At 35.1% G+C, this 14,905-nt stretch overlaps 2 protein-coding genes across 13 annotated transcripts in view; both read left to right on the forward strand.

The window, feature by feature from the left end:
• The window catches only part of LOC106874417 (uncharacterized), a 397,411-nt gene that overhangs the window by 312,488 nt on the left and 70,018 nt on the right, over positions 1-14,905 (forward strand). Inside the window, exon 5 of one of the 12 annotated variants that reach the window (XM_089341517.1) lies at positions 12,439-12,591. The exons of the other annotated variants lie outside the window; for them this stretch is intronic. Coding sequence (XP_089197643.1) covers positions 12,439-12,591 — 153 coding nt within the window. The remainder of the gene's footprint in view (positions 1-12,438; positions 12,592-14,905) is intronic. 12 annotated transcript variants of the gene reach the window in all.
• Positions 1-14,905, forward strand: part of LOC149131220 (uncharacterized) — a 42,638-nt gene that overhangs the window by 14,371 nt on the left and 13,362 nt on the right. The window lies entirely within an intron of this gene.

Below are 14,905 nucleotides of genomic sequence, written 5' to 3' on the forward strand. Positions count from 1 at the left end.
CGGTTTCTCGGTTTCAATGGTGTATGTGTTCCCCAGCTGGGTGGGACGCCAGTCCATTGCAGTGTTACTCATTTTTGCCAGCTGAGTGGACTGGAGTAACGTGAAATGAAGTGTTTTGCTCAAGAACACAACGCGTCACAAAATCCAGGAATCGAAACCACAATCTTACGATCATGCTGCTGACACCCTAACCACTAAGCCACACGCCTCCACATGTGTATATATATGCACTCACATTCAGACAGACAGATGGGTGAATAAATGGATGGATGGATGGATGGATAGGTTAAATACACAAGTTTGTAAATAGCAAGGAATGCTAATAGATAAAGATCTTGTGATAAATAGGGAGGTATGTTTGTAGATCTAGAGATACAGTGATTACATATTTATATCATAAATATCATTACGTCAGACATACACACATGTGTTTGTGTGTGTGTATGCTGTCTGCTTGAATAAGCACGGAATCTTTTGAATTCGCATGGGAGAGGAAAGGGTCAGGTGGGTGTGACATTCATGGTTTTTTTCTCAAGGACATCAAAAGTAATGTCAGCGAATCTAATCCAGGTAGGAATTGAAACTGGGTTACAGAATTGGCAGCCTGCCCAGTTCATATCACGTCACAGTGCATGTGTTACACACAGAAACACATGCACAACATGTATATAAATTATATATATATATATATATATATATATATGTATATATATATATATATATATATATATATATATATATATATATATATATATATATATGATGGACTCTTCCATCGAAGACATGTGACGATTCGGCTCTTTTGCCAAATGACCTGCACAAACGATAATTTTTTTATAGTAATCAAATGTATGTGCTGTACATTAGTCGACTCCCTCCATCAAATTGACGTCTGAACAGGTGCATGGTGTCCCACGTGTCAGGTGTTGAAGTGATCACAGACCAACGCGAGATAAAGAGTTTTGCTCAAGAACACAAGATATTACCCAGTCTAGGAACTGAAATCACGATCACTTGATCATGAGTTCAACACCCTAACCACTAGGTCATGTGCCCTCTCTCACACACACACACACATATATAAAGTTGTAATAATGAAGTCAAACCAAATAGTGATATTTTGAAATCATATAATGCATCATTTTATAAATACAATTTAAATGTTTTCAAAATATCACTATTTGGTTTGACTTCGTTTTGCTGAACTGCTAAGTCATGGGGACATATACAAACAAACACTGGTTGTCAAGCAATAGTGGGGGACAAATGCAAAGTTACACACAGATATATACATATATATATTCAGGAACCTTCTTTCAGTTTCCATCTACCGAACCCTCTCACAAGGCTTTGGTTGGTCCAGGGCTATAGTAGACAACACTTGCCCAAGGTGCCATGCAGTGGAACGCAACCCAGAACCATATAGTTGTGAAGCGAACTTCTTACCACACCACCATTCCTGTGAGTAACTCATTAGTAGTTTTAACATATTATGTATTATGTTTATCTCTAGTTTCGTTTAAGACACAATAGCTACTCACTTGGCTGTGTAAAGTGTTAACACCGTAACAACTTATATATATATATATATGCTACATAAATGCACCTGTGCCAGTAGAATGTAAAAAGCACCCAGTTCAGTCTGTAAAATGGTTGGCATTAGGAAGAGCATCCAGCTGTAGAAACCATGCCACAACAGACAGTTAGTGTCTGGTCAGCAGGCCAGCTCCTGTCAAACCATCCAGCCTATGCCAGCATGGAAAGCAGATGTTAAACAATGATGGTGATGACATGAACATATAGTGTGTCTGTGAAAATTTCTTTTCTCATCTCGCTGGAGTATCAATTAGATGTGTGTAGGGCAACAAATGGAAGCCACATCAAACTGCACTAAAGTGCACATAAACTTTATTAGTTGGTCTCTCATTTAACATGTATATGAAATGTGTAGTGTTGCAAGTTACACTGATAGTTTTGAAATCCCACCATGACTTTATGGACACTGTGTGTGTGTGTGTGTGTGTGTGTGTGTGTGTGTGTGTGTGAGAGATATTTTAATAGAAGTTGATATTAGGAAAGACATGACTTTGTTTGTAAGCTCTTATCCAGAAGATCTCTGATCATAGATATTCCAGCTGTGAATATTCCATCAGTTTAGAGGATGTTATTTACTAACACATTATATAATATGTCCTCCCATTCTTATTTTTAAGAGAGTAGAATATAATTTGAGGGAGGTTTGGCTGTTATTTATCTGGCTCACTTCAATGATTTATCTACAATCTGTCATGGGCTACTTCCAGGAATTTATGTTTTGGAAGTGGGAGGGAAGGCAGAAGGGATGTTACCTCTTATTCTCTCTAATTCTCTCTATCACTCTCTGTCGTTCTTTTCTTCTGTCTTCCTCGCCTTTTCTGTCTACACTTAACTCTTTCTTTCTAAACCACCCCCTCACTCAGCCATTACCCTTTCTTCCTCCAATATGCCATTTCTCTCTCACACACACCCAGACACACTTTTCTGGGACCCTTGAGATCAAGTAAATGATTACCTTGCAAAAAAACAAAACAAAAAACTCTAGAAATGCCTGTTTTAACCAATCGTCTATCCTACTCCACCCACTATTCCAGAAAGCATGTTGGGGTAGAGCCTTCATGTACCCCTCCATAGGGTCCTATCAGAAGCTATCATCATTAGGCCTTCCATCTAGATTCCTATGTATAACCAACCAATATTTTATGTTTTAAAACTAAAAATTCACAAAAAAATACGTACAAAATCATTGCTTATTTCACTTCATTAGTCATAGTTGTGTTAAAACAAATTATGATACATTTTTTAAAAAGATGCTTAAGGTGTGGCTGTGTAGTAAAGAAGCTCGCTTCCTCACCACATTGTTTTGGGTTCAGTCCCACTGCACAGCACCTTGGATAAGTGTTTTCTACTATAGCCCTGGACCAACCAAGGCCTTGTGAGTGAATACTTGGGAAACAGAAACTGAAAGAAGTTTGTATGTGCATATTTATTGTCCCACCACTATCACCACCACATAATAACTGGTGTTGGTTTGATTATGTCCTCGTAACTTGGTGGTTCAATAGAAAAAAACCATACAGTATGTAGCAGACTTCGATAAAATGTAAGTACTGGAATTAATTTGTTCAACTAAAACCTTCAGTGCAGTGCCCTAACATGGTCCCAATCTGATGATGCAACAAGTAAAAGATAGAAGATATTAGTTTGACTTTTCTAAAGCCTTAAATAATTCTTTTTTTAAAAACTTATGGCACACAAGCAGTTACAGTAAGCCTGAGAACTGCTTCTCTGTTCCAACCATCCTGTCTGTCTGGTTTGATCTATCAGCCTCTTTGTTTGTGTCTCTCTGTGCATCTCTATTTGTCCGATCTGTTATGTCCTCTATCTGTTTGTTTCTTCCAGTTTTCTTCTGTCCCCTGTCTGTGTGTCCCTATTTGTCTGTCTGTGTCTGTGTGTTTCTGTATGATATATTCAGTTCTGTTTGTTTGTCTCTGTCTAATCTAGTCTGTCTTCCGTCAGGCCATGTGTTCCCTGTCTGTCTGATTCGTTCAGTCTTGTTGATGGTGTCTCTTACAGTCCTGTCTATCTCTCTGTCTCGTTACCCCACCACCACCACCATAAGCTACCTTACCATCCCCTTAATATAAACTGATTTCTTTCCCCCCAACCCATCACAATACAATTGTATTTATAAACGATTAGCCATGCCCCTTTTCTTCCCCATTTACACAGACCTTGACCAACCTGTCCATCCCCAATATTTTACTTTCCATTATTTATGAATTTGTTTCTTGTATTGTTTTTTGTGTTGTTTTACGATGTTGTTGAGTTCAAGTCCATAGCCATCAACAGCCTGGATACTTATCTACACAATCGCACACTCCCTCTTGTACACAGAAAGACACACACACATAAACATCGTTTATACACTCTTTCTGACATGTACATCTATCCTTACAATCATATGTAAAAAAATTATGTGCACTCACTTGCATGTAAATGTAGGCTGGCAGGTAAGTGCATAAAACTGGTATGCACACATATACTAGAGATACAAGAGATATATGCACACCCATATAGGCATACATATACATTTGTGAATATATTTGTACATTCATATGTAAAGGCATGTTAAGAGTGTTGCATTCACAATTGTAAGGTGAGGGTTTCACTTCCCAGACTGGATGGTACATTGTGTTCTTAAGTAAAGCACTTCATTTCCTGTAGCTCCAGTTTATCCATCCATCCATCCATCTTCTCCATCCATTGTTCCAGGATGGGTTGTTGGACTAGAGTGCTCAGCTATCTCATCCATGGGCTCCTGTTAGAAATCTTTGTCACTTATACACCTTGGAAACCAGTTTGAACTCTGGCCTTATGAGTCCAAGGGCTCATGACAGACTTAAAGTAAGTAAGCATATGTGTAAAAACTTCCATGTACACCCATGCACAATGCATGTATATAACCATGTGCACATACATTTACACATGCACATATTTTTACATGCATATGTGATATGTAGACATGTATACACTCAGATTCGCATATGTATTTAGATGTAAGTACCACAGTCCACATTCAGTGAACTACACACACACACACGTGCGCGTGCACGCACACACACACACACACACACACACACACACTAGTTATGGGAAGACTTCTATAACTTCTGTAGTCATTTAACTTGCTAAATATAGCAGCTAAACTTCCTTTTATCAACTCCGCCTTACTATAGATCTATAGTGCCACATGTTTTGATCTAAAAAGCTGGCTACACATTTAACTCTTTAGCATTTAAACTGATCATATCTAGCCAAAATATTCTGCCTGTTTTATTTTCAAACTAGCCAGATCTGGCCTCTTACTTGTACCCTACAATGACATTCTAAAAATAAACACATCATCAAAATCTTGAAACTACAACATAATGTATGATTAATTCAAAACAATGTGAATAAATAAATATTACATTTGACAAAGTAATCTGAAAGTTAAAGGGTTAAACATATAATTGGGATCACATTTTAGGTCCATTTGTGTGTCAGGCCAACACATGTGCAATAAATAGGCTCACATGTTTGATTGTGATTACATCTTTATTGATAATTGATAGTTCCATGTTTTTAGACACTTGTATATCGGAACAGATAATAAAGAAGAGCACAAATTCAATACACAAATGAGACCACATGTCTTAATATATAAATGGGACCGTGTTTTAGGATGTAAATAGGGCCACATGTTTAGTATATAAATAAAATTACATGTATGAGACCACGTTTTAAATATATGAATGGAACTATATATTTTACTATAAATGTAAGGTCACATGTTTTAATATGAATAATACCTGTTTTGATATGTAAATACATAAATGAGATGACATAAATGAGATGACATGTTTACATATATAAATAGGACTATGTACTTTAAATATATAAATAGAACTACATAATTTAGTACATAAATAGAGCCACATGTTTTAATTTGAATAAAACCACATTTTAATATACCATGTTTTAATATGTTAATAGAACAACATGTTAAATACATAAATGGGATCACATGTTTGCATATATAAATGGGGCTTCATGTTGTACATATATAATGGGAGCCATGTTTTATTATGTAAATGGAACAATATGCATTAAGTATTTGAATGTGACACATGTATTTAAGTGCCTTTGTGCAGGACAATTCCCAACACAATGAAGAAAACACATGTAAGCTTAGATTTACTAAATAAAAAAAAAGACAAGAAAAGACAGGATGGTTATAGCTGGAATGCCCTTAATCATGGGACCACTCTATCAGGGTTGACCTGGTATTAAATAACAATAACAACTACACTTTTCCAGTGGCTGAATCTATCTTTGCCTACATCTCCATCACCAACAAACAGTCCAGACATTTTTTTTTCATTTCTGCAGATGTTTATGGTGTGGTACGAAGGAGAATCAATGATTTTATGTCTGGGCATTTAATAATTGGTTCAGTTAGTTCTGTGCCAAACCATTTTTCGCCCCCTAATCTGAGAAAGACATTCTGAACATTCTAGATGGTTAAGAATTTTAAATTCGCTTTTCAACACTTGATTCGCTATTTTCTGTGCCAAGCAGAATCGGCCAGTCAGAAGCTGTTAAATGAAGTTGGAATGGCCACAACCAAATTGCTGGACATGTAGTTACATATGTGGGTGTGTCTCCTCATCTTAGCAGCAGGAATTTTAGTTTACATATAAGCAATGAATTGGCCATTTCTATGTCCAAAGATCTGCTCTGGCAAAATTGATCAGGGGTACCTCTTATTTTAATTACTTTTTTGTTTTGATGTTAGGTGGAAATGCAAACACACACACATGCACACGCGCACACACACACACACACACACACACACACACACACACACGTATAGACAGAACTGTTAACGAATGCACATACTTTATGCATTGATCTTTCAATTAATGTTCAAAGGTGGGTGTATAATTGTGTAGATAAGATACTAGTGTGTTGTGGTCTACAGTTTTTGTTTTGTCAACATGTACTATATCTGTATATATATATATATATATATATATATATATATATGTATGTATGAATGTAATTTATGTACATGTAAATATACACCTACACATTTCACATACATGTGTAAATTAAAATTAATCCTGTTTATTTTTTTCTGTTAAGAAAAGATATTTTTGTTTGCAAATATTGACAGTAAATGCAATGAGTGACCTTTGTCTTAAACCAGCATTTTTCTCCCAAAGTAAAACATAATTGTTAAGACCAACATCACTGTCATCATCATCATCATCATCATCATCATCATTTTCATTGTTGTTCTCATCGTCATCACCATCATCGTCATCGTCATCATCATCATCATCACCATCATCATCATTTTCATTGTTGTTGTCATCGTCATCACCGTCATCGTCATCGTCATCATCATCACCATCATCATCACCATCATCATCATTTTCATTGTTGTTGTCATCGTCATCACCATCATCATCATCGTCATCGTCATCACCATCATCATCATCATCACCATCATCATCATTTTCATTGTTGTTGTCATCGTCATCACCATCATCGTCATCGTCATCATCATCATCATTTTCATTGTTGTTGTCATCGTCATCACCATCATCGTCATCGTCACCATCATCATCATCATCATCACCATCATCATCATTGTTGTTGTCATCGTCATCATTGTAACTATTATCATTACTACTATTGCTCTTGTCATCATCTAATTCTATAATCACAATTATCTTCAGCTCTGTCATCATCTCCTCAATTGTTCTAATGTCTCTCCACTCTCCATTTTTGCTGAAAGACTGGATGTTAAAATGTTGGCATCTAATGACAAAGAGGTTATTTATGGTGATGACAATGTGCATCAGTGACAGGGAATGCCTTGCCATATTCAGCATCACTATCATCATCATCATCATCGTCATCATCATCATCATCCTCAACATCATCATCATCACCACCATCACAATCATCATCTAGTACCATAATTGCAATTATCTTCATCACTGTCATCATACCTATAATCATCATCATCATTACCATGATCGTCATCACCACCACCTCTATCATCATCATCATCACAGATAACTTATTGATCATTAGATACCAACATCTTCACATTCAGTTTTCCATTCTGGTTAAAGTGGGACGGTGGTGCAGACTCATTATATACCACAAACAAAATTTCACCATAAATCTCTTGCTGTACTTTGGCCAATTGGATAGAGCAGCAGTCTACTTGCTCATAAATCACAAGTTCAAATCTGGTACCAGGATCTGGGGTTTCTTTGTATACTCAAACATACATACACATTCCACATGCTTCACTTCAAGCTGGTGGGATTATTAATTAATTAGATAGATAATCTGGGAATGTTATCAGTATTAAGACTGCTGTACTAATCTAGGAAGTAGAGACAAGTTGGCTGAGTTGATATGGTATTGGAATGCCGGGTCGTAGTTCATAGGTTCAAATTTCGTATTGAAGTTTCGTTGTTGCTATTTTTGTTTTCTTTTTTCTTCTTGCTTTGAGCTTTCTTTTGTCTCTTATGAAATATAAGTTTTCCTTCATTCCAAGTTTTTGTTATATATATATATATATGTATATATATATATATATTATGGAGATGTACTTGCATAGCAAATCACCTGATCTGAGATCGTGTGCTGAAACAAAAACAATTGCAGCGTGGAACATGTTTATAAGCCATTTAAAACACACACAAAAGCCATTAGATTCACTTCAACATTTATATATATATATATATATATATATATATATATATATATATATATATTAAATGTATACTTTTATAAAACAAATTTTACAAAATATATAGTATCTGTTAACAGTCTTAGCCAAAAACTCACAGTTGAGTTTTTGTATATATATTTGTAATATGTTGTAATTTGTTACAATATTTTACGAGACATCTTATGATGTGGTTTATTTTTCCGGGATACCCTATTGAAATGTGCATAGGTTTGGCTTATTGTGGTTGTTTCTGTTATTATAATTGTTGCTGCAAGAAAGTATCTTCAATGCATTGATTTCGAGCTCTATCCTTTAAGAGACATGTATATATATATATATATATATATATATATATATATCTGTTTAGTATTGACTGTCAGAAGAAAGAATATTCAATACCATAGAGGAAATTAATATTATTATTTTGACCAGCACAGTCCCTTGCTTCAGGCAAGCTACAACTTGTAACTAGCCTAAGACTTTGTGCATCCACAGGTGAAACTAAATTTAACAAGAGACTGACCCCACACACACGGAGATAAACACACAGAAAGGTTGTACATAAATTATCTTTACAATTTGAAAAATTCAGAAAAAAGAAATTAAAAAAAGTTTAGTTGAGCAGAATTTATTGGAAAACAAGGTTTTATTAGAAACATCCGAGCACTTCCACATGGGCTCCATTAGTTGCACACAACACATAGACACAATAATTTGTGGACATAGTAAAGGTTATTTATGAACACCCTTTCAATGTTCCTTTTTCCATGCTGGCATGGGTTGATCAGTTCAATATGAACAAACTTGCCAGAGGGCAAACTCCAATGTCTGCTTTGGCATGGTTTCTACAGTTAGATCCCCTTCCTAGCATCAACTACTTCATAATATATGGGTTGGGGTTATTGTTATATCAAGATCTGACAGTTTACTCATTGTTTCACCTGTGGCTGTTCACGACAACTGTGAACAGCCAAGGGCAAAACTCAAGAATAGATTCTGTCATATCTTGATATAATAAGCATGTCTATCCACTCTAGCCAATATACCGAGTTCTATATCAGATAATATTTACACTTTGTAATATATGTGTGTGCCAAAGATACACACACATACACACACACACACACAGGTATATATTTATAGTTATATGTATATATACATGCATACACACAAACATCCATATACTTACACATGTGCATATATATATATATATATATATATATATATATATATATATATATATATATATATATATATATACACCTACGCATGTATGTGTAAAGATGTATGTGTATATATATATGTGTGTATGTTTGTATATTGCTCCAAAAGAATTTCTGGTTATATTTCTGGCAAAATTCCAAGAAAACATTATTTATCCCCACACTGGTTGGTCGGTTGGTATTCCTCTCTTGGAATTTCATAAGTGTTCTAAGATGTGCAACTGATAAAGTGAGACATTTATTATGATAACAAGTGTGTGTGTGTGTGTGTGTGAGAGAGAGAGGGAGAGAGAGAGAGTCAGCGTGGGATGTGCTTAGAAAGTAGTATGTGCTTTGTGTAAGAAAGGTGTGTATGTGTGTGTGTATTTATATACTTTTAATTATGTTTAATATATGTGTGTATTTATGTAGCATAGTGTGTGTGTGTGTGTAATTAAGTATTTGGTTATCTTTATACATACACACACACACACACACACACACACACATACTTATGTGTGTGTACATGCAAATGTACTAAATGTTTGTGCACATGCATGCATGTATGTGTGTGTGTATATATATGTGTATGTGTATATATATATATATGTATGCAGATGTTTGCATATATGTATGTTTACAGCTGTATGTGTATAATTATAGGTTGAGATAATTGTGTATGCATTTACTTAATTGCACCGTGTGGGTTTATGTTATATTACATCATGGTATACAATTGCTTGTGTAAGTGTATACACACCTGTATATGTGTGTGTATCTAATTACACACACATGTAAATATGGTGCATAATTGTGTGTGTATTTATACAATAATTGCACATGTATGTATATAATTTGTATATATTGTACATGTACAAGTGTGTGTGTATATATATATATATATATATATATATATATATATATTTTAATACCCCTTTTTTCTATATATATATATATATATATATTTTAATACTCCTTTTTTCTATATATATATTTGAACCATACTCATATAGAGTATGGTTCAAATGTGCAGAAAACAAAAGACAGAGGCATGTGAGGGAATAACAAGCAGGTGTATTAGTTTGACACGCAACCAATATGGCAAGCCTTTGACATTTCAAGCCTATGCTATACCCTATCTTTATACCCTTTCTGAACCTTACGATATACATGTGTGTGTGTGTATATATCTTTATATGGAACGTTGGTTTACAAATTTAATTCGTTCCTGAAAGGGTGTTCATTACCTGAAATGTTTGTAAATCAAAACTATTTTTCCTATAGGAAATTCCAGGTATGGTGAATTTCAGTTGGGACGTGAAAGTTAGATAGCAACTGACACTTTCCTGTTGATTCTCCCAGCTTGTCACTGGCTATTGTTGCCAGTTTGTGTTTGTTACTTGGTACACTACTTGTCACCTGAGATGGATTTTGTTTGAAACTGATTTGTTTGTAATGAGAGGCATTTGTAAACTAAGCTTCCATTGATAAAGGAACCATGGTCCCAGACAGGAGTTTCAATGCATTTGTTCAATCTGCTAGAAATGGCTGCCAAATTTTACTTATAACCCACTTGTCTTAAAAAAATGGAAGGACCTATTGGATAATGTAGTCACAGACACACTATATAGCAGGGTAAGTTAAAAACAAAACAGGATCATCATTAACAGTACAGCTTTAATCAAAGAATTCTTGATTGGAATTGACCTGTGATGCATTAAAAGTGTGTCTGAATAGATACTGAAATTCTACCAAAACATTGTTGTTAATCTGCAAGACTCTTTATCCTCCACCACTACCATCACCATCACCATTCTTGCAGCTGCAGACTTCCACTTATTTTTTCTAATTTCTGTGGCACTGAGGTCATTTGTCTCTTGGTGGTGATGGTAGTGGTGGTGGTAATGGATCTGATCCCCCACCTCCACCAATGTGTTTTTAATTAATGCATGACAACCTCATTCTGAAACATTTTCTTTGGCAGACATCCATTATGTCTTCAGTACATATGTCCTGCCTATCCTGCAATCCCACAGAAATCTATTGCTATAATAGTGAAACAAAGTGAATATGTGTGTTTGTGTGTGTACGCACACACACACACACACACACACACACACACACTTGAAGATTATATATACATATTTGCAATGTATTATAAAAAATTATATATATATATATACAGGGTGTGATGGGTAAATTGTCGCCATTTTATACAGAAGGACTTCAACCTTTTCTATCCATAGGGGTTTTTTAACCCAATATTTACATGCTATTTCTTTTAGCTTTTTCTATTTTGTGTTCAACCTTTAAAAACAAATTATTTCACTTTCTCTCAAAGTTTCTAAATTCTTATGAAGTAAATAATTCATATTATATATATAAGTAATCATTTTATATTCTGGTAGACACCTTGTGGTATGCCATTTAAAGCCCATTCACAGTATTTGGCTACCTGATGGAAGTATATTCCATCGAATTTACTTCAGGAATTCCTTTGTGTCTGTAGAATTTATAAAATATGAGGGAAAGAAAATGGAATTCATGAGATTCTTTATTATTCTTTTCAATAATTTTGCCCCACCATGCACCAGTATAGCATCTCACCCAAGAAGCACCAGTGCACAGTGGGTCAAAACAATTGTAGTGAAGAATAAAAAATCTCATGAGTTCCATTTTCTTTCTCTTATATATATTTGATTCCACTTAATTTTATATTTCTTTGTTCAGAGTTTGGCAATTCAAAATAACCAAATAGAACAGTCAACCAAAAAAGAGAAAAAAAGGGAAAAGAAAAAAATTTTTTTTTCTCTTTTTCCAAATTAAGAATTGTTGTCAGTCATTGAAATTTTTGCGATACTTTATATTCATTCAAAGAATTTTCTTGTTTCCATCCAGCTCTTCTAAGACATCATGTCATCGCCCATCTCCACTGTTACCACACTCCCCCATTGTGTCAGATGGAGCTCAGCATCCTCCTCTCGGCCCAGAGGAGGTTGTGCCACTGAGTTCTCGAACTATTGACACATATGCAGCGGCCATGTTCCAGAGGTCAGACATCTTAAATAAATTATATTGCATGATGGGTATTGTACTGGTCCTACTGTCATTATTTCTATATTTATTTTATTCATTTAGTTTCAGTAAATTTTATTATTTTGCTTGATAAATGTCATGAGGGTTTTGTTGCATATCATTGGCTGTTGTCACTTCCTGTTGTCACTCGCTGTTGTCACTTCTCATTTTCTGTTGTGAAATTCTTACATTTCTCTAGCTTTTTACTTTTGTTACTGGTTTCTTTTTCTCTTTTGTGCTTATGTATTTAGTAATGTGTCAGTAAAATATCTGGATTACAAGTAGAAAAGCGTATATTTCACATATAGCTGATAATTTAACTGTGCTCAACAGTTGTTTCATCAGCAGTAGATATCATTACATAATTGCATAGTTATTCAATTTAAAAGTGATGTTTACTGCATTATAGTAATGTATGGGAGTTTAACATGTTGAGCTCTTAATTTCCCTGGATATACATCAATTCTTTATATTTAGATTAACGTATCAATAATCTGACTGATTCATATCTATCTATCTATCTATCTATCTATCTACCTATCTGTATATATATATATATATGTATGTGTATATATATGTGATGTATATGTATACATATGCTTTTTTAAGCTGGCATGGGCTGGAAAACGCTTGTGGCAGTATTCCATGGTCAAATGCTCTTCCTGATGCCAACCATAACTTGTTTTCGAATAAGCCACTGCATATCACTGGTCTTTCCATGTTGAACTGCTGAACATGTTGTTCATGCTGCACATAAACAAATGTCATTGTTGAACATATGTATACAACATTTAATGCTGGCATGGGTAAGCTAGTTTAAGAGGATCTGGGCCAGAGGACTGCATCATGCTCCAATATCTGCTTTGGCATGGTTTCTACAGCTGGATGCCCTTCCTTACACCTACCACTACACAGCCTCTACTGGGTGCTTCTTTTCTCGGTACCAGCATTAGTGAGGTTACCATGCATCTTGCAAATCTACAATCCCTTTCAACTAAGTTGGGCTACCGCAGGGTGGGGTGGGGGCATCTTTATGCTAGATGTGAGATTAAGATATGACAGAAGAGGCCAGGCATGCATATTTCATCTGAATGTTTATTTCTATAATAATAATAAAAAAAAATTATAAGAGGCAGTTTGCACAGAAATCTTCTCTTTCTCAGCACTTTACATTTTCATTTCACTGTCTTGAGATTGGTAGTTGGTGGATGGCATTTGATCTTTTTGAAATTTTATTTACTTTTTGGATATTTCAGATTTTTATGTTGTGGAGTTTCTTCACTTCTTGCCTCTCATTTGTCTTTTCCCAAACAGTAGTGATCACTGTTATCATCATTGACATCATCTTGAGGAGCTGCATCACTGTCATCATCATCATCATCATCATCATTAACATGATTATCATATCATCGTTATCATCATCATCCTCAATATCATCATCACTACTACAACCATGAACATCATCATCATAATCATCATTCTTGATCTTCTCAACATCATCCTAAATTTGGCTTATTATTAAGCAAGAGAAATATCCAAGAGAATTACTTGCTAAGTATACTTCGCAGGAAGATACTGTGGTACTTAATTAAGTTTGGGTTCAAATCCCTAGTTTCATCTCTCCACCCTAACAACAACTACAATCAGAGTCAGTAAAATAAAATAAGGTACCAGGGTACACTGAGGCTGATTTCCTTCTTTTTTTTTTCAACTATACATATCACTCCCCTTATCAGCCTGTATTTGGGTGTAGATATTAAAAAAGGGAATGGTTAATGTATGGAGGCTTGTAGATGTCAATGTCCATAGAGTACCATACAGCACAAAATACCTTGTGGTGTTTCATTGGGTGATTCACTTTGATAGTTCTATGCCCCACCTTTTCTTCAGTTTGTTGCTCTGCACTGACATTAGAAATAGCAGCCATGTACATTCCTTTAGCTTCTGAGTTCAAAATCCAGCTAGGTAGTGTATGGATGGGGGAAGGTCATCTTCTGGCAAAAACCTTCCAAGCATGGGTCAATATAAGCGCTTGTCCAAGTACTGGGTACAGGGTTTAATTAACTACACCCTTCTACTAAAACTTGTGACTAGCATCCACCACTACCACAACCACCAGTACCATCTTCATCATCATCATCATCATCATCGTCGTTATTAAGAGCACACATCTTTTTTTTTCATGCTACACCAAATCATTATCATAACTGAATGTATTAATTTGGAGACACCATGCCATAGTTAGGACAGATAGTATCAACTTACTATGGTTAGGACAGACAATATTTTG

This window comes from Octopus bimaculoides, chromosome 24 (genome assembly GCF_046866305.1).
Source record: "Octopus bimaculoides isolate indiv1 chromosome 24, ASM4686630v1, whole genome shotgun sequence".
NCBI classification, from domain to species: domain Eukaryota; kingdom Metazoa; phylum Mollusca; class Cephalopoda; order Octopoda; family Octopodidae; genus Octopus; species Octopus bimaculoides.